The 21,599-nt window shown below is 38.9% G+C and overlaps 1 protein-coding gene across 2 annotated transcripts in view; it reads right to left on the bottom strand.

Moving 5' to 3' along the window:
* The window catches only part of GASK1B (golgi associated kinase 1B), a 47,244-nt gene that overhangs the window by 14,469 nt on the left and 11,176 nt on the right, over positions 1–21,599 (bottom strand). For both annotated transcript variants that reach the window (XM_020994069.2, XM_020994070.2), the window contains exon 3: positions 9,922–10,136. In XM_020994069.2, the coding sequence (XP_020849728.1) occupies positions 9,922–10,136 (215 nt within the window). The remainder of the gene's footprint in view (positions 1–9,921; positions 10,137–21,599) is intronic.

Raw genomic sequence — 21,599 nt, 5'->3', positions numbered from 1 at the left:
TTGCACAATATTATATTCATATACCACAGCTTGTTCAGCCATTCCCCAATTGATGGGCAACTTTTCAATTTCCAATATTTTGTTCAGCACCAAAAGGGCTGCTATAAATATTTTGCCTTTTTTATGATCCCTTTGGGATGCAAACCTAGTAGTGGTATTGTTGGATCAAAGGGTATGCGCAGTTTGGTTGCCCTTTGGGCATAGTTCCAAATTGCTCTCCAGAATGGTTGGATCAGTTCACCATTCCACCAACAGTGCAGTAGTGTTCCAACTTTCTGACATCCTCTCCAACATTTATCACTTTCAGTTTTTGTTATATTAGCCAATCTGATAGATGTGACGTGGTACCAAAGAGTTGTTTTAATTTGCATTTCTCTAACTAAAAGTGATTTAGAGCACTTCTTTATATGCCTATGGTTAGCTTTGATTTCTTCATCTGAAAATTGCCTGTTCATATCCTTTGACCATTTATCACTGGGGAATGGCTTGTATTCTTGTAAATTTGATTCAGTTCTCTATGTATTTGAGAAATGAGGCCTTCATCAGAAACACTTGCTGTAAAGATTGTTTCCCATCTTTCTGCTTTCCTTCTAATCTTGGTTTCACTGGTTTTGTTTATACAAAAGCTTTTTAATATAATCAGAATTATCTATTTTATATTTTTTAATGCTCTCTAGCTCTTATTTGGTCATGGATTTTTTCCCCCTCCCCATAGATCTGACAGGTAGACTATTCCTTGATCTTCTGATTTGCTTATGGTGTTACCTTTTATGTCTAAATCATGCCAAAGGTCTGTCATAACTAACTTTTCTAACATCCTATTTATCTCCTTAGTTTCTTTCTTGTTTGGTTGGTTTTTTTAAATTGTATTTATTAGATTCTGAGAGGGGACAGTTGAGGTCCCTCACAAGTATAGTTTTGCTATCTATTTCTTCCTATAACTCATTTACTTTATCCTTTAAGACTCTGGATGCCATACCACTTGGTTCATATGTTTAGTATTGGTATTGCTTCATTGTCTATGCTACCTTTTAGCAAGGTGTAGTTTCCTTCCTCTTTTAATTAACTCTATTTTTGCTGTTACTTTGTGTAAGGATTGCTTCCCCATTTTTTTTTGTTTGTTTTTATTTCAGCTGAAGCATAATATTGAATTCTTTATGGGTTTTTTTATGTTTTCATGATGTTTTAATGAATTCTTTATGTTTTCTTTTCCCTTTTTACCTGTTTATTCTTCTTTTGGGCCTTGATACTAGAGGTCAGTTTTTTGGTTTAGTTCTGGTTTTTCTTATGAAAACTTGAAATCATTCTATTTCATTGAATGACCATTTTTCCCTTCATGTATTATGCTTAATTTTGACAGGTGATTCTTGGTTGTAATCCTAGTTCCTTTGCCTTCCAGAATATCATGTTCCATGATCTTTGATCCTTTAATGTTGCAGCTGCCAAGTCCTATGTAATCCTGATTGTGACTTCCCAAAATTTGAATTATTTCTTTCTGTCCAATTGTAATACTTTTTCCTCTACCTAGGAGTTCTGAAATTTAGCTATGCTGTTCTTTGGAGTTTTTATTTTAGGATCTCTTTCCTGAAGTGATTGATAGATTCTTTCAGCATCCATTTTGCCCTCTAGTTCTAGGACATCAGGGCCATTTTCCTTGATAATTTCTTGAAAGATGCTGTCCAGGTCTCCCTTTTGATTATGGCTTTCAAGTAGTCTAGTGATTCAGATATTATCACTCTTGGATCTATTTTCCAAAGTCAGTTTTTTTCCCATGAGGTATTTTACATTTTGTCCATTTTTTCATTCTTAGGAATTTGTTTGATTGTTTCTTGATGTTTCACAGAGTCATTAGCTTCCACTTGCCTAATTCTAACTTTTAGAGTATTGTTTTCCTCAATTAGCGTTTGTACTTTCTTTTCCATTGGTGAATTGAATTGTATTCTGGGGGGGGGGGTTCTCCAGTGGATTTTTGTATCTCCTTTTCCATTTGGCCAACTCTATGTTTTAAGCAATTTTCCAATCTGTTGCCTCTTTTTTTTCATAATTCTCTTGCACCATTCTCATTTCTTTTCCCACTTTTTCTTCTACTTCTCTTATGTGATTTTTAAGCTCCTTTTTGAGCTCTTCCATGTGTTCTTTCAGGGCTTAAGACCGTTTCCCACTTTTCTTTGGGATTTTGCCCATAAGTGTTTTGACATTGTCGTCCTCTTCTGAGTTTGTTTCTTAGTCTTCCTTGTCACCAAAATAACTTTCTATGGTCAGATTCTTGTTGTTGTTGTTGTTGTTGTTGTTGTTGTTGTTGTTGCTGTTTGCTCTTTTTTTTTTTTGCCTTTTTCCTTTCTTTTAAATTTGAGCTCTACACCTGGGGTTGAAATGTCACTGCCTCAGATTTATTGTGCCAGAGCTGCTGTCCCTGGCTATTTACCTATACCTTGTTGATGTTGCCCTGAGGACCCTGAGGAATCCTTGTGTCTGGTGCTGTACTGAGGGTGTGAGGGTTGGCTGGTGCTGCTGGAGGCCTGGGTCTGGTAGCTTACCTCTTGCTGCACTGGAGTCCTAGTGGTGGTGTCCAGCATGTGCTGGGGCCCAGTGAGGTGTGTCTACATTCCACCAGGGCTACACTGAAGCACATGGAGTCTGGCAGCTGGAGGATGCCGATTTGCTCAGGGCTTGGAGCTGCAGTCTGCTGGTTCCCCTGTTTATGCTAAGGTACATGGCAGATCCTGACATTGGCATTTGCCATCTCTACCGCACTGGGGCTCAGGATCTCCCACTGGTTTGCTGAGGTGGGGGCTTGCTTCTGGCTTGCTGGGATGCTTCCTGTCCTGGAATACGCTCCCCTTTTACCTGAGTGAGATGGACCTTTCTTGACAATCTTCTAAGTTTCTTTGCTAAAAGATTGTTTCACCCTTTCTTTTTGCTGGTTATGCTGTTCCAGGATTTGTTTGGGGCACTATTTTATGGTTGTTTGGAAGTGAATATTGGAGAGGTACAGTGATTTACTACTTACTCTGCCATCTTCACCCTCTTACTTTCAATGTGATGGAGTAGAAAGAGAGCCTGACCTGAAGTCAGGAGAAACTGTTCAAATCCCATTTCTGAGCCTCAATTTCTTCATTCATAAAATGGGGAGGGAGTAAACTAGGTTGTCTCAAATATCTTTTTCTAATTGAAATCTATGATCTTCTGATAAGAATCATACCTATGTCTCAAGATTGTTGAGAAAAATGAATGTAAAGCAATTCTAAAACTTTAAAGTGCTATATACATTTTAACTCTTTATTTGTATGGAGGCCACCTGGCAGAATGGATATAGGGTAATCTCAGAGCTGGCAAGACCTGGGTTCAAATCCTGCCTCTGACCAATACTGAGTGAACCTGGGAAGGCTACTTAAATTTTCAGGGCCAAAAAAGTTGCTGACCTGCACTGGTAAAGGGCATTCCTTCATTGAGCGTTCCCTACCTCAATGACAACATAAAGCCAGACCAAAATATTTTTGGTACTATTACTAGCCCACCCTCAATCATAGGTTGTCTGTTCTATTCCCCTATGCTTATAATCAAAGCTGGGTACTCTGCCCTGCATTCTGTACTCTATAAGACTGGAACCCTTGCTCTGTTCTTGATGGTCCTTCCAAGCCCTAGAGCCCTGTCTCTGAATTAAAGGCTCTAGGATTGTATTCATTCTTGCTATGCCCAGCCAGATGTCCCTGACACCAATGTCTTCCTGGATCTCTGCTGTTGTCTGCTGCCATGCTCTTGATGTGTCACAGAGCTCAGCCTGCCTACCCACTGTAGGACCACCCTCACTATTCCCTACCACATCTATCAGAAACACATGCTGCACATAACTTTGCTTACCTTTAAGCCAAGAACTCTTACAAGCTATTTCCCACACATAGTTGTACCTGAATCCAAATCCTACCATGTTATAAGCATGTCATTTCCAGTTCTCTTTTGGTATGAAAATAATCAGAAACTAAAGTAATGTGCCTACACACACACACACACACACACACACACACACACACACACACACACGCACACACACATATGCTCTGACTGTGGTGCTGAGGCTGTTCCTACCATCCACAAGCCCTCCCTTTTCCACAAGCAGGGACAATTGGGAGCACAGACCATTTTCAATCTGGTATCACATCCACCAGGGCTACAGTCATCCAGCAATATGCACCACCATTGCCCTTCAAATGATGCTATCACCACTCTCTAAAGATTGTTTGGGGACTCAGCACATGTTTGACCTCAGGGTTCAATGTATCAGTGGAGTGGGACAGTCTCCACCTAGCCCCAGAACCCATTCCCTCCACACTGTTAAACTTTCTGAATTCCACAACTCAAAGTCTGAAAGGCATCCTCAGCTTCCCAGGATCTTGACCTGTCCTTTCAAACACTCATGATTCACACTCCACAGACCCACGCAGTAACTCCCACCACTTTTCTCAATCAACCAATAAGCATTTAGTAAGCACCGGCTTTTTGTCAGGCATTGTGCGAGGCACTAGGGATTCAAGGACAAAGAATGAAACAAGCAGGATTTTCAAGAAGCTCATACTTAGGGGGAAGGAAACAGTTGCACATATAAATAGACAAAACACAAACATAAAGTAAATAAATATAGATATATGCAAAGTATGTATGGAGAACAAATACAAAATTGGGGCAAGGTCTTGTGAAAATAGTTATTAGGAACAAAACAGTAGTACTGCTAATCACAACTAATATTTATATAGTACCTTAACATTTGCCAAGCACTTTACCATATATTACCTAATCAAATCTTCACAGCTCCTCTGTGAGATAAGTGCTAATTGTTATATCCATTTTACAGATGTGGGAACTGAGGCTTGTACACATTCAGGTAATTAATTTCTCTCTCTGCTTCTATACTTTCTCTCTTCTGCTTAACCAGGTCACAAACATCCAGAGTCTTGCTTCAGACCATGGTTATTCCACTGATTGCCTGCCTTTATATCTCCACTACCTTGGACTTTAACCACCTGTCTCTTGTCTGGCATCCCTAGGTCTCATTCCACTTAATAGAGTGGAAGGAATTCCACTTAATAGAGCCCAAACTGGGCTATTTTCTATCCTCTATTGTCATCCTGTTTTCTTCTTTCCCCATCTTTGCTCACATCATTGCTTCCACCTATGGACATCCCTCCATTCCTTCAAGACCCACTGCAGGAGCCACCTCCTTTCCAAAGTCTTCCCTGATCAAGTTACATCTTTCTGGAGGAAAAACATGCACACAAAATGCAAGATATGTACAAAGTAATTACCAAGTAAATGTAATGCTGAGGGTATAGAAAGGAATGCCCTTCCACTACCTCCTATAGCCATCTCTTGAAGATTCCGCCTAGGAATGTTGGGAATAGTATGATGTGCTAAGACCACAAGGTCATTGATTAAGAGCTGGAAGTGACCTTAGAGGCACCAAGTCCAAACCTTTCATTTTACAGATGAGGAAACTGAAACTGAGAGACATTAAGTGGCTTGTTTGGGGTTGCCCAGCCAGGAAGCGTCTGAGTCCATTATTTGAACTAGGTGTTCCTGAGTCCAAACCCAGTGTTTTTTCCATAGTACCATCTAGCTGCCTTCTACATGCCATGGCAAATAGTGCTATCTGAATAATGATGTGTGTATATGGATATACACATACATGCATATGTAGATACGTATATTACACATATACATATACAACTGGCATGGCAACATATGACAAGGTGAAACAAGTGTCAAAGACATTTGTCTTTGAAATACCTTCAGGGGTCTTCAGCTTCCATCTGCTGTCCCCTTCTGCTTGGAATTCACTAAACAGTAATCATTCTGCTAAGCGTTATCTCTTCTCTAAAGAATGTCACACTTTGAAATAAATGCTGCTTCTGTACCTTAATTCAAAACAATCCCCCACATCCATGAAGCAGAAGCATAGACAACATTTCTTTAATTTCTAAGAAGCAGTAATACTTAAATTTTTTTAAACCCAAAGCCTACTTCAGTGCCTCATTATAAGGTGAGGTTAACCCAAGGCTCTCAAAGGCTGTTTCAACAGAGCCAATGAGCTCTCTTTGACAGGTACTACACCAAGCTGAAAAGTACATGTCCAGTGATAAACTGGGTGTCTGTAGTCTGAGGACCACCTCTGTCAAGTTCAGATAATCAGCTAGCACAAGATGAATTTAGCCCTTGAAGCTCACGGGAACTGTTTATTAGGATGTGGAAAGGTCGTTGCGTTGTGCCTAAAAGGAGGGTGCACCCACCCCAATGAAATCAGGGGCCTTTTAAAGCCTTACAGAAGTATTTTGATTCTATGACATATTTGATGCTATTTCAATAGGGCTCCTGCTATGTTTAGGATCAATATAATCCACATCTGACTTTTTATCAGATGCCAAACATTGCCATGTCACTGAGAGGCACAGAGTTTGCCAGACAAGTGACAACCTATTTTTAGGTCAAAAAAAAATTCTAGTTCTCTAATTTACACAACTAGTGTTGCATAAAAATAACTTCTCCCAACTGGCCACACCCACTCATTCAGTAAGGATTTGTGAAGGGCAGACCCCATGGCCTAAGGAAAACCACAATCTTTGCATTTTAGGAAATGGGGATTTATATGGGGAATGTGGGATCATATGCTATGCTCCAGTTTAAAAGAAGAACTTTATAAGACTTTAATTCAGGAAGATGAAAACCATTTCAGCCACAGTGTTGATGCCTTTATGGTTTTTGTTGTTGGTTTTTGTTTTTTGGTTTTTGGTTTTTAGGGTTTTTTTATTCTTAGCCCTCCCACAGGCTTAACAAACAGACTCAAATCTTTCACAGGCACCCCTGTGAGCTAGTTAGGTAATGTTACCATAGAAACCTGAAATCTTCCTTGTCCTCATTTTTGTGTGTATGAAATTCCAGCCTTCACATAATATTCCCATCAATTTCCTTTACATAATGCTTTTAAAAGAAAAACACTAAAGAAAAAAAGAGCAAAGAAAAAAATATCGGTCATGCTAAAAAGTGATTTTCCTAGAATTGACACTAACCCTTTTGGGCCAAGTCGTATAACTGTTTGACTCACACAAAATAATTTAGGGGAGGAAGAGAATGACTTACATTTGAAAAAAAAAAAAAGATTTTTTTTTAAAATCAGTAGAACTAGGACAACTACTTTAAAAATCAGTGATATGGGGAGGAGAGGGCAGGAAATGAAAAAGCTGGATTCAGGCAAACTGATTTGGGGTATGAATATGTAATCTCTAAAATTCAAAGCTGATCTGGAACAAGTCCAGCTGAGGGCTCCCAAGGAATTTGCTCCCATTAGTAGTGATTCAGGGGTTTTCAGTCTCTGAGGGGTCTCTAAGTGCAAGAACTTCAGGCAATCTGGGTGGTTTGAATCACTCTGCCAATGAGGGTTCTAAAATCTTTTTATTTCTTTTGCAAGTAGACTCTGACTGATAGTTGTGGGTGCAGCCAATGATGCCAAAAATCAAGCCTTACTATATGAGTGGTGACTTTCCACCTTTACGTCTTCCTTCAAACCAATGTTTTCTTTTCACCACATGAACAACAAAAACAAAGGTGACTTTTGGCCCATACTGCAATGAGCTTTACAATAGACAGTGCCACAGAGGCAGGGAGATGATGGAGACAGCTCATACTGGCTCCTTATACCTCAGAAATCAAAACCGCTACAAATCAAGACTTGATTTGCTGTTTTATTGATAATCTAAACCTAAGACAGTGATAGTGTAGTACTCTTTTTTGAGAGCAGATAGTTAAACATTTACCAGCATACCCCTGGATTGATGACATCTCTGCCACATGTTTCCTTGGTGCTCTCAGATTAAAAAAAAAAGTACAGCATCTGGTACATAGCAGGTGCTTAATAAATGCTTGTTGACTGTACTTGACTATCCCTTCCCCTTTATTTCTCCACCAACTGCTGCCCCTCTCCCCCATTAGTACATAAACTCCTTGATTTAGGACTTTCTAAGTCTTTGTATCTGTATTCCCAATTCCTAGCACTTTACCTTGGCACTGAGTAGGTACTTGATAAATATTTAGCTACTGCAGACAGATTTGTGACCACGGGCAAGTCACTGAACCTGTCAGTGTTCCCAAGAAATTCTCTAAGGCTTTAAGTCACAAAGAATGTGCTCATCTGCTTCAGTGTAGTGAGTTTCCACCCCTTAAATCCCCTATACTCATGAAAAATCTTTGCTGCATCCCCTAAAAATAAACTTGGATATCAAAAGAAATAGGCACTGAATCCAAATGTGATGTTTTTATGCATTTAAGGTGCTTTAATAAAAAGTAATTCATGTAACTTAAATCAAACCTATGTCCCTTCCTTGCTTTCTAAAATAGCCCAGAACGCCTCAAGGTACTTTTCAGTGGATTCAGCATTCTGAGGTATGCAAATTATCTCCTCCTTCAGTGCATTCACACACTAATAAAACAAGGATATGACTCAGCACCTTTGTGACACAAAAAATGTCCAGATGTACCAATGGAAATGGCAGTAACAGACTGATGATCACACCAAAGTCTAGGAGACTCTATAGGGACAGGTGGCAGAAGGGGAAATATGCTGGGGAGTTGTTGAAATGTATCCCTGTTAAAGAAATTCATTGGCTGCTGTACCTCTGAGTTTCATAAACATGTTTGCCCAACTTTTCCATAATTGTGTCCTTTCTAACAACACCAACTAGTCATAGACCCTGGAAGTCAGGAATCCTAAGGGAAAATCTTGGAATTCATCAGTTGCTTGTATTCTTTTGATTCAATCAGGGATGTTTAGAGCATATGAGCAAAAAAATTGAAAACTCAGAAAAATATTGTTCCAAATCCTTTAAACGTTTTTAAATTACCTAGTTTACTAAGCTTGCTAAGGGTTAATGATTCTTGAGGCTCAGATCTACGTGAGAAACATTCAAAAGGCAATGGAGAGGAATTAATCCACAAAGAAAAAGGAGAAGGCGCTGCCATAATATCAGAAGTCTAGAGCTGGAAGGATATTGGAGACAATCGAGTCCCACACCCTCATCTTATAGATGTGTAAACTGAGGCCCAGAAATATTAAACTATTTGCCCAGTGTTGAAAAAATGTCTGGTGGGCTTTGAACTGATTCCATATCCAGGGCCATATTCATTTATACCTAGATCCTCCCACAGTAGAGTATCTTTTAAAATCTTAGTTTATATATTCATAGAGGTAGAAGGGACCTAAGAAGTTATCCATCATTTTACAGATGAGGCCAAGAGCAACTAAGTGACTTACTCAATGTAACAGAGACATAGCCTAGATTTGAGCTAAGGTTCTCTGACTCTAGATTCGATGGATGTATAATTATATGATGTTTCTTCTCTAAAGTCTTTGCTAGCTGTACTTTACCAGTATTTCAAGCACTGCCCAGTTAGAAGCATAGCACTGCAGTACTATTCATCTTTGGGCAAACTAAGTGGTGCAGTGGATAGAGTGCCAGACCCAGAGTCACAAAGACTCATCTTTCTGAGTTCAAATCTGGTCTCAGACACTTACTAGCTGTGTCACACTGAGCAACTCACTTAACCCCGTTTGCTTTAGTTTCTTCATCTGTAAAATGAAATGAAGAAGGAAATGGTGAACCACTCCAGGACCTTTGCTAAGAAAACCCCAGAGGAATCATAAAGAGTCACACACAACTGAACAACAACCAGAAAAATTCATCTTTCAATAAATTACAAAGAGCTTCCTAGAACTTTTGTTTGGGAATCTAAAAATTCTAGCTCTTCTATCAGACTAGAGTTTAAATGCAATTAAAATTCACATGAAATTCCTCAAAGTGCTAATGTTCACCATTCAAATGTACCATGATTAGAGAATTCAAATATTTGTTGGACCCAACTATTGACTTGGCTTCTTACCTGAAGCAGAAAATCAAAAAGTGCCATCTTAGACCATTCGTGGTGATGCACTTCAGTACATCCCCATTCCGCTTTGGGCACTCTACCATTTTGCCAACATTTTTGCTTAAGTAATTGTTGATAAGCACTCCAAGTGAGAGAAAGAGAAGAATGACTTCCATTATATGCTGGAGACAATGATGAGTCCCAGAGAATCACAGGGCAGGGACGGCCATCTAAAAAGGAGACAAACAAAAATAAACAATATTTACGTGTCTTAGATAAATCACTTCCAAACTCTCTGCCCCAATTTCCTTAACTGTAAAATGAAGAAGTTATTGAAAAATAACTGTGCCCATCAATTGGGAAATGCCTGAACAGATTATGATATAGGTATATAACTGGATATTGTTGTTCCACAAGAAATGATGAAATGAAGAGTTTCAGATAAACCTGGGACCTGCATAACTAGTGAAGTGAACTTGAACCAAGAAAACAATTTATATAACAACGAATTCGTAAAAACAAACAACTTTGAAAGACTTAAGAACTCTGATCAATACAAAGACCAACCAAGATTCCAAAGAACTGGTGACAGAATCATTCTATCCTCCTTCTGATAGAGAAGTGATAGACTCAAGGTGCAGAACGAAACACATTTTTTTAATGTGGCCAATGTGGGGATTTATTTTGCTTGAGTGGACTATGTGTATTTGCTACAAGGGTTTCATTTTTCTTTCATTTCCGTGAGGTAGGGGAAGTGAAAGGAAGATTAAATTTCTTTTTGTTCATTGAAAAAAAAAATTTTAAATAAAAGCTTTTATCTTCTAATCTCTGGGGTGGGGGAGGGGAAAGGAACGTTATGGGAAATCAAAGTGATGTAAAAACAAAAAATAAAATGTTTGAGAAAAAAATAAAACAAGATGAAGGAGTCAGACTAAGGGATCTCTAACTTCCCTTCCAGCTTCAGTATTCTCTGATCCCAGAATTCTGTCATACGATCTTCCCTGATAGAATCTTCCACATTTGAGAATCATTTTTTTTACAAAGATATTTTATAGATGTGGCAGGAACTGGCTCCTAACCACCAATAACAACGTCCTTTGGTTAATGTGGTCTTGCTCCACTTCTAAAAACAGCCACCATAGAGGAGGAAAAAACCCAGACATTTAAAATTGTCTATTCAATGTCTGAGTAGAGCTACTCTCCATTTGTAATAACAGCTGTCTGCTTTTCTGAGGCCACATTATGATGTCAGGAAGACAAGGATTTTTAGAAGCTACAAGTGAAATTGTCTGGCCTTCCTAACCCTCCAAAACAATCTGAAAAAAAAAATACAAGCAAACTCAGCAAACACCCATTAAACTTCTATTACGTGTAAGATGCTGAGCTAGATACTGGGGATAGAAAGCTTAAAAACAACATAATCCCAGGCCTCTAGGAGCTTAGAATGGGAAGGATGAGAAAAGAACACAAGTAGCTCAATATAAGATAGAATGTGATAGAGGCAAAACTGAAATCTCAAATGCTTTAAGAAACTTGAGTGGGAAAGATCTCTTTCAGTTAAGGGGGATGAGGGAATCCTTCACAGATGAGGTAACAGCTGAGCTTGACTTTGAAGGATAAAAGTAATTCTCAGCAATTCAAGATGAAACTGGCATCCATTCCAAGAAAAAGTATTACTAGGAATTCCAATACCTGAGGAAAAGGTAGTGAAATAGGATATTGAGACCAAAGGAGAGAGCTTGGGCACTGAGATACAAACCAGAGACTCTGAGAAACCACTACTGGGGAGGGCACTACTAGGGGAGAGAGCAGTGCAAGACTGGGCTGGGGAAGCTCACCTGGAGTATAAGTAAGTCTAAGAATTATAGAGAGTCTGCTGGTCTTCACCTTCCTATTTCCTGGGTAATTTATCATCATTATTTGTCCATTCTTGGAAAAGATCATGTCACCAGGAAGGTGATGTTATGACTTGTAAGTGAATTGGATTTAAGTGAGGGAGGGCTGTATAAAGTCACCAGCCTCACTCTTTCCTCCCAAGCCATCTGCACAAGTCACTAACGAGCTCTGCTTTCCAGTGAGTCCAGCCTAAGTTCACTTGATGCATTATGCAATGTGAAGCTCACAAAGACTCATTAGAGAAAGGAAGCATGCCCCTTCAGTTACATGCACCCTGCCTGAGACAACCTCCAGTCACCCTGCCCTAGTTAAGGCTGAGTTGGGAGAGAACACTGAATTAGGAGAGGCAAAACTGAGATCAGCAAGAATTCTAGCTTACCCAGAACACAAAGTAGGTGAAGGGCAATCATTGAAATAAGCTTAGAAAAATAGGTTGGTACCAGACAGAAGAAAATGGATTGTCAGGTAAATACTATAGTTTATTTTCTGGGTGACTGAAAGAGCTTTTATAAATTACATTGAAGAGACTTCTCTTGGCCCTGAGTGGGAGCATATAACTCAGCTGTGTGACTTTAACCCCCCAGTCTAGCAAGGTGAGCAAGGATGTGTCCCCCATGTGCTCAGGTCTCATCTCCCTCAGCAGGCCCCACTGGTTCACTAAAGGGAAGCCCCATGAAAACACTACAATTGCAATATGTTAATTTTACTTAGTGAAGAGGTTCACAATCATTGGATTAATTATGTTGGGTTCTTTTGGACCAAACCTCTTAAGTATAGAGTTGGTCATTGTTTGTGATTGCATGTTTTCTTTAACTCTTTCCTCTTTGGCATTCCAAGTGGGAGGGAAGTGAGAATCTCCAAGGTAATAAGGCTCTTATGCTTTTGTGCATTGTCATTTTCAACCGTATTGATAATAAAATTCTCTTTTGAATAGTAAATAGATAAATGTTATCCCATGATTTGGAATTGACTGGATTTTGGGACAGGGGAAATATAGTAGGAGAGCGAAAGGAATGAAAGATGATGTTGAGGTTCTGAAACTGGATGCCTGGGAGCATTTCAGTGCTATCCTCAGAAATAGAGGAGGTGGTAGAAGGAGGGGTTCTGGCAGAGCAGAGGCTCGATTTTGTAGACGGTGAATTTGAAATACCAATAGAACATTCATGCAAAGGTGTCTAGGAGGTAGCTAGAAATACAGAATTAAAGCTCAGGGGAGTGAATGGGATCAGAAATACAGAGCTTTCTAAGCAGAGGTATCACTTGAAGCCATGGGAATGGAGGAGGTTATTGAGAGAAGAAAGCAGAGAGACAAGAGAAGGTCCAGGATAAAGCTTTGTGGGCCCCAAGAGGAAGAACAAGAACATTTAATTTGTCTGAGAGAAAATGCCCAAAGCAAAAATATCAGTCTCAGTAACGGATCACATTTCACACCTTGCCTCAGAAATAAAGTTTCCCCGAATGTCATTTCTTCTTAAGCATATGTCTAGACAGTAAAAATCTCTCACCCAAATTGCTATTTTTTCCCTTGCTAATGGCTTTTGAGTGCTGAAAGCTTTTTTCCCATTACTAAATTAAATGGAGAAAATGGTCAAGTAGACCACTCACAAGCCAAGACTTACAATGCATGTGAGCTCTCTGGGCCTCAGTTTCCTTATCAGGAAGATGGAGTTGAACCACATGAACTCTTAAGGTTTCTCCCTTCCACCCCGAAGACATCAAGATGCTAAGATAGACAGAAGCAGCATCGTAAAAACACATTAATGCATAAGGTTGGAGCTAACCACTCCCAACCTCTCCCCTTCTATACAAAGGCACAGAAAGTGAGTCTAGAGCTTCACTTTTTATTCTGCAATCCTAGGAAGAACCTTAAAATAACCCAAACAGACCCCCACACACATTAAAAGAAAAGCATCCTCACTGAGCTGTAAGCATAACCTAGTCAGCTCATTCCTGACAGACTCAGAAAATAAGCAGATTACTAAAGCCTCTGAAAAGACGATCGGAATGTCTTGACATGTTAGAAGAATTTTTAAAGTCCTTTTTAAAATAACCTCAAGTGTTCCTGGGTCTTGCTCTTTAAAATTTCCCTCACTTGTTAGTGGCTTGGATTTCACCACCTCAATCATTTGCCTTAATGTAAAAGTTCTTATCTCAAGCCTTTAATACAGGAAACATTCTTCTTCCTTAACTACCCTCTAATTTGGTATTAGGGTGACCTCAATAACTTTAACAGCACAGACTCAATCATTCTAATCACCTCCTTTCCATTTGGGGTTCTTTTCTTCCTGCAGTTAGCTGAGAAATGAGGGGGAGTGCAGATCATGGCCTTTGATAAAGGCCTGTAGAAATTCCTTCGTATGAAGATAAAAGTGAGAAAATGTGCGACCAAATTTTATTATTCGTTTTCACCTAATCACAAAAGCCAAGTAGAGAAAAAGAACATAAAACAACATAGTCATTTAAAAAGTCCTATCTCCTTTTAATATTTTCACTCTCTTCTTTTGACATTTCCATCTAATGTTTGACTTTACTGAAGACTGTGAAGCCTTCATATTTAACTTAACACCTTCCTTTAGTGGGGGGGGGGAGGGAGGGAGGGAGGTAGAGGAAAGTGATCAGGACCTGTGATTTCATTCATTTAGGGAACTCCTGGTATGGCAAACCTCTGGCATGGAGGAAATTAGAATTGCCTGAGACACTGGAAAGTCAGATAGGCTGGCCATGATCACACAGCTAGTTAGAAAGAAGAACTTAAACCAGGTTTTCTTGACTGGGATTGAGGGCAATCTTCTATTAATTACACCATGCTATATCTCCTAATTAGTGTCTTACATATGAAAGAAAATATAGTGAATAGAGCTTTGGACTTGGAGTCAGGAAAACCTAGATTCAAATCCAACTTCAGACACTTCCTAGCTATGCGACCCAGGGTAAACATCTTAATCTCTCCTTTGTAAAATGGGGGTAATAATAGTACCTACCTCTCAGGGTTGTTGTAAGGAACAAATAAGGTAATGTATGTAAAAGTTTTGCAAACCTAAAAGCACTATATTAACATGAGCTCATGGAATCATAGATCTTGAGCTGGAAGAGAGATGTGAGGTCATTTAGTCCAAGGTTATTATTTTTTTTAAGATGAAGAAACTGAGGCCCAGAGAATGACTTGCTCAAGGTAAAACAGTGGTTGAACTGGAATTCAGATTCATATCCTGTTCCAAATTCAGTCCTCTTTCCATTTTACTTCTCTGTGTTTAGTTTCCAAAATGCTGCTTCAATGCTTCCTCTCCTCCACCCCCCTCCCAAAATAAATATTCAAACAGAAGAGTCCCACATAGAGTGAAGAAACATCTAAAAACCAGGTCATCCAGGAGATTCTATCACTTAAACAAAATATTAGACAAAAGCATAAAGAGACAGATGAACTCTCTCAGCTCTCTTCTTTTTGGAAGAATATCAACTTGAGGGTGACCAGGAGAGAGGATAGGTTAGACCAGGGATGGGGAACCTGTGGCCTTGAGGCCACATGTGACCCTCTAGGTCCTCAAGTGTGGCTCTTCAAAGGGCCTAAAGGGTTACATGTGGCCTCAAGGCTTCAGGTTCCCCACCAAGATTCTAAATCACTCTAATTTCAGAGAAGATTTACAGATGGAATGAGTTTTGCATCTGTTAATTCTTGGGCCACCAGGATTTGGGCAAATCTTTGGACAGTGTTTTGAAGTCACACCAAGTAGTCCCACAATTATTATTTCAAAATTAAAATGCATTAATAAACAATGGAAAGAGACATCTCAATGCCCTTTCACTGAGGAAACTTTTTTTTTTAATTCCAAAGACTCCAAAGTAATCAAAGAGAGTCAGAATATCACACAGAAAATAATACATTGACCTAAATCAAAGAATTGGCTTTGCTGCTTTCAGGAAACCATCACAATTACATATTAAGTTTTAGAAAAATGTTCCCAATTTTTAAACATTAAGCACCTTCCTAAACCACCCACACACAGTAGAAGCTTCAGATAAGAGCCTAGAATTAATGTTTGAATTCTTCCCCACACTCGTGCTTATTTTTCAAGAAGCACTCAAATTCTTCTGGTCATCCTCTAGAAACACTCCCCAGCTACCCTCCTGGCAATAATGCCCCAGAGGAAGGAAGCAGTACCCAAGGCAAATAGGTAATGAGTAGCAGTTGAAAACTGAGTCCCATAGAGATCATTGCCACGTAACCTGCAGTCCCTTAAGATTTTCAATTGTTTCTTTAGAATATTATGCTATAGTCTATGGCACAACTCCATCGTGCCTCCATTCACATTACTCTTTAGGTTAATGATGCTATTTGCAGATATGGGCCCAGAGTGAAGGAACTGTAAGTACCACTGATGAGAAATTGTGATTTTTTTTTTTAAGAAATAAATAGGACTTGGTTGAATTTGAAGGAGTAACTATGGAATACAGCCTATAAACAGGACACTGGTTCAATCAACATAGACTGAACAATTTCAATAGGTTTTTCTCTTCTCATTCTGGCCTGTCAAAATGATGTACTGTTTTACTCTCCAGAGATATCTTCATGGTGGGAAGATAGAATTCTAGCTGTCACAGTGGAGAGAAAGTAAGCTTTATGGGATGAGGGAAGGTTCAAAGGAACTAAAGGCTATAGTTCTGTCTCAAGGATTGAGACTTACCAGTATTTCTTGTCTTTTGTTGTTCAATTGTTTTCAGTCATGTCTGACTTTTCATGGCCCCGTTTAGGGTTTTCTTAGCAGAAATACAAGAAGAGTAGTTTGTCATTTCCTTCTCTTTTTATAAATGAGAAATTGAGGGAACCAAAGTTAAGTGACTTGCCCAAGGTCATATAGCTTATAAGCATTTGAGGACAGATTTGAACTCACAAAGAGGAATCTTCTTGACTCCTGGCCTAGCACTCTATCCACTGTACCACACAGCTGCCTATGTATCTTGCCCAAGCAAGCTGAATACTTCTGAACTTTTCTTTCTTCACAAGTATTTGTAAAACAATTCTACATGATAAAAAGCAAAAAAAAAAAAATTCTCTTGAAGTAAATAAATATATAAATCGACAATAATGATACCACATTAAGGTATGCAAAGTGCTTTACAACTATCATCTCATTTTTTCCTCACAACACTCCTGGATTATTATATTCATTTTACAGATGAGGGAACTGAGGCAGACAAAAGCTTAAGTGGCTTACTTAGGGTCACAAAGCTAGGAAGTGTTTGAGTCTAGATTTAAACTCAGGTCTTCCTGTCTCTGGCCAACTCCAGTGCTCCATCCACTATACCATCTGCTACCTACAATTAAAAAGCCTTAATTTTTCCATTTTGGGGAATGTATCATCAAATTTTAATTCAAAGATGACCATATCGATATTATTTTTAATTGCAAAAAAATGGAAATAAACTAAGTGTCCAATCATGGGGCAGGAGGTGGGGAGGTGGGGAGGAACATAAAGAATATTACAAGGAAATTAAGATGGAGGCAGCTAGGTGGCAAAGTGGATAGAGAGCCAGCCCTGAAGTCAGAAGGACCTGAGTTCAAATCCAGCCTCAGACCAAACACTTGACACTTATTAGCTGTGTGACCCTGGGCAAGTCACTTAACCCCAATTGCCTAAAAAAATTAATTAATTGATTAATTAAGATGAATAAATATGGAGAATATAAGGAAACGTGTTGACATGCTTGAAGTGATACAGAGTAGGAAAATAAAAAAGACCCAGAAAAGTATACGCGAATTTTGACCATATTAGAGGAGAAATCAATGGGAATAGACAAAGATCCCTACCAGAGATCTGAAGCAAATAAAAGTTATTACAACAGTTTATGGGTTGAATTACATTTATTTAAATGTAAACACTTGCAAAGCAGACCTGAGCATGTTTTCCCCCACCCAATAAGCCCTGGTGGCTTTACATTGCCTATAATATCAGATGTAAACTCCCCCACTTCCTTAGTTTAAAGCCTTGCACAGTCTTGCCCCAGACTCTTTATCTAGTTTCGCTGGACATTATTCTCCATCTTACACTCTTCTATCCAGCCAAGGGGGGCTTCTCTGTGCTCCCAAAACATGATTCGTATTCCATGTCCTCTCTGTGGTCTTTGCAGCCTTCCATGTCTGGGATGCACCTCCTCCTCCCACTGATTTCACAGAATCCCTCTATTCTTACAAAATAGCTCAAGCATTATTTCTACATGAAGTCTTTCCTGATTCCACTTAACTACTAGCGCCCAATTGTTTTGCATTTATTTCTATTTATCCCGTAAGTTAAATATAAATGTCTATTGTCCATATATTTAGAATTTAAGCTCCTTACTAGTAAACTGTTTTATTTTATTTTATTTTTTAATCATAAATGCCTGCCGCATAGTACACAGCTAGGTGGCCTGGATTCAGGAAGACCTGAGTTCAAATCCAGCCTCAGACACTTACTAGATGTATGACCTCGTGCAAGTCCCTTAATCCCTGCTTGCCTCCATTTTCTCATCTGTAAAATGAGGGATAATAATAGTACCTACCTCCCAGGGTTGTTGTGAGAATAAAACAAGATAAAGTATGTAAAGTGCATGGTGCAGAGTAGGTGTTATATAAATGTTAACTATTATTAGTAGTAAGAGCATAATAAATGTTTGTTGATTGATGTGTAAGTTTTTGTGTTGTTGTTCTTGTTTTGTACTGTAGGAGGTAGGTTGCACAGTAGATAGAGTCAAGGACTTGAAGTTAGGAGAACCTGAATTCCAATCCTGCCTCGGTCACTTGGCAAGTCATTGACCCTTCCTCAGCCTCTTTCCTCATCTCTAAAATGGATATAATAATAGCACCTCCCTCACCAGTATATTATATATATATATATATATATATATATATATATATATATATATATATACACACATGTATATATATGATATCTATATATACTATATGATGTATATTATTATCAACATGGTAAATTTCTAATGTGAAAAATGGCTCTAGAGAAGGTATCAACTTAAGTATTATTTATTATGCAGTTGCCTTGGTCACTGAGTGTTTAAGTAACTTGCCCCTGGTCACATAGGTTATGTGAAGTGCATAGCATAGTGGAAAGAATGTGAGATTTAAAATTAGAGGATCTGTGTTTGAATCTCAGCTCTGCAACTGTGCTACCTCGAGCAAATCACTTAACCTCTCTGGGCCTCAGTTTCCTCATCAGTAAAATAATGAAGTTGGACTAGATAATTTCTAACATCCCTCCCAGCTCTAAATCTATCATCCTTTGAACCTGTGTCTCATTGAAAGCTTTGAACCTAGGTCTTGCTGAATATTCAAAGTCAGTTCTCTGTCACCTAAGCCACGTAGCATCTTATTAATTTTTATTATTGTTTACAATATTTTTTAATTCAGAAAGAAGCTCAGCAGCATCCTTTGCCTGATTTTAACATCTATACCCTTTGTTTTGAACATTGGCTCCTAGATTATGCCAGACTTTAGGCGAATGCTAAGCATGTTGGATGTAACTGAGAATATCCATGTCTGCATTTCCCAGAGTAGATTCAATAAGAAAATATCCTAAGAACTTTCACAAGAAGCACTTTTTACTACACATGCCAAATTCCCAACCTCTATTTGAACAAGACAAATTAGAAAGTGTCAACATTGCTCATAGCCCTTCATTAAAAAAACAACTTTACAAAGCACAGTAAGGGAAAGAGAAGAGGACAAATGAAAACTATGGCAAATTTTCATTATAGAAAATGAGTTCTGTGTGACTCTGAGGCAATTGTCAATAATCCATTACAGGGCACTGACGATAATGTAGCTATTCCCTAATTGTGGATGGCAATTGTCAATCCATTATGCAGCCTCAATGATAATGGAGCAGTTCCCTAATTGTTAATGAGCTCCTCCGCAGTACCATCTATCTCTCTTTTCCTACAACACTTATCACAGTCAGACTCTGACATTTAAAACAAAAATATTAGACAGGAGCATAAAGAGGCAGATAAACTCTCTCAGCTTTCTTCTTTTTGAACAAACATCAAACTTGAGGGTGATCAGGAGGGCGAATGGCCTAGGCTCTTGAGATTCAAAACAATTTCAATTTAAATTCAGGGAAACTTAGGAGATGGGATAAGTTTTGCGGCTGCCTACTCTTGGGCCACAGGGATTTAGGCAAAAGCTTTAGACAGTATATTGAAAGTATATTGAAAGAAACAAGTCTTTTTCATAGTTGAAGAATTAATTAATTCTAAGGAGAGGGCAACATGATATATGTCACAAGAATCGGGAACAGAAGATCAGGTTAAAGACTTGTGTCTGGTGCACCAAATATGCAGGCCTTAGCCCACTTTGTGGCAGCAGCCGAGATATCTCAACATTCCAGTGTGAGAGTGAGGAATGCTTCTTTCCCTCTGCCAAGAGCATCATCCAGAGAAGGAGAGGCCATTCTTGAGCTATCTACAAATGGAAAAAAGTTTTTTTTAAATCCCCCTAAAGTTCTTAGGGAACCAAGCATGAATTGTATATTGAATAGCACCTCAAAAATAGCCACCCAGTAGTATAATACCTCTGCCAACAAGAGTAATATAAAGTTAAAGAAGGAATTGGAGTGTGTGATGTAGGATGAGATCTGGTAGAAAGAACATTTGATTAGGAGTAGAAGGATCTGATTCTAGCCCTGGCTTTACCGTCCTTTCATCTTTCTGTGCCTCATTTTTCTCATAGGGACAGTACGGGAGTGATGACTCTTGTACTACCTCACAGGTTGCTTAGAAGAACAAATGAAATGATAGCTATGAAGCCATTTAAAAAAAAAAACCATAAGGATCTGGGGGCAGCTAGGTGGCGCAGTGTATAGAGCACTGGCCCTGGAGTCGGGTGGACCTGAGTTCAAATCCGGCTCATACCAAACACTTGACATTTACTAGCTGTGTGACCCTGGACAAGTCACTTAACCCCAACTACCTAAAAAAAAAAAAGCATAAGAATCTGGGGGCAGGGGATTATAAGGTCTTTATAATTTTTTTAAAAGGATGGGCAAAATGCTGGAGTAACCTAGCAATCTAAGCCAAAGCCAACCTAAGCAACTGAGCCCTTTAGTCCATAAAGGATATTGGAAAATTGAGTATTCCTTGGTTACAGATTGCCTTAATGTGTTATGATACCTTTTCTCAATTACATAAGTTACTGAGCAGTGTGACTTTAGGAGATTTATGGAGTATACTAGGAAATTAGGTAAGGATGAAAATGGCAAAAAAGAGGCATGCCCCATTTTTTAAAAAAAGCTTGCACCAAACTAAACTATCTGCTTCTCTTTTAAAATGAAATTATGTTCCCTATTCAGAACCTGGCTCAACAGGCAAGAACTTCTGCTCTCTACATCAGCCTTTGACTTCCTCCCTGGCTATGGAAATTCTCTGGCTTTCTATGTTTCAATTTTTCCCCTCTGCAAAATGGAAGAAAATATTTGACTTTAGAAAGGAACAACATGACACAGTCCTGATGCCAGACACTCCACCCCCACCCCCAAATCACCATACTAGAGACCTTGACTGAACAGATGAGAATCTACTTGTATCAAAGGCTTTTCTTTACATGAGGCCTTTTCTGACCTCTCCAATTGTTAGTTCTTTCTCTCTCTTAATATTCCTTTTTGTTACTTAGTATATTCTTTATTTTTCACTTCTATTTGCTTTTTGTAATGCCACCATACCAAGCAAAATGTAAGCTCCTTGAGGGCAGGGACTGTTTTGCTCCTGCTTTTGTAACCCTATCAACTAATTCATATATCATGCACATA

This window comes from Phascolarctos cinereus, unplaced genomic scaffold (genome assembly GCF_003287225.1).
Source record: "Phascolarctos cinereus isolate Bilbo 61053 unplaced genomic scaffold, phaCin_HiC Scaffold_9;HRSCAF=440, whole genome shotgun sequence".
Taxonomy (NCBI): Eukaryota; Metazoa; Chordata; class Mammalia; order Diprotodontia; family Phascolarctidae; genus Phascolarctos; species Phascolarctos cinereus.
The sequence above is the reverse complement of the archived record's forward strand: the minus strand, read 5'-3'. Positions and strand labels throughout refer to the sequence as shown.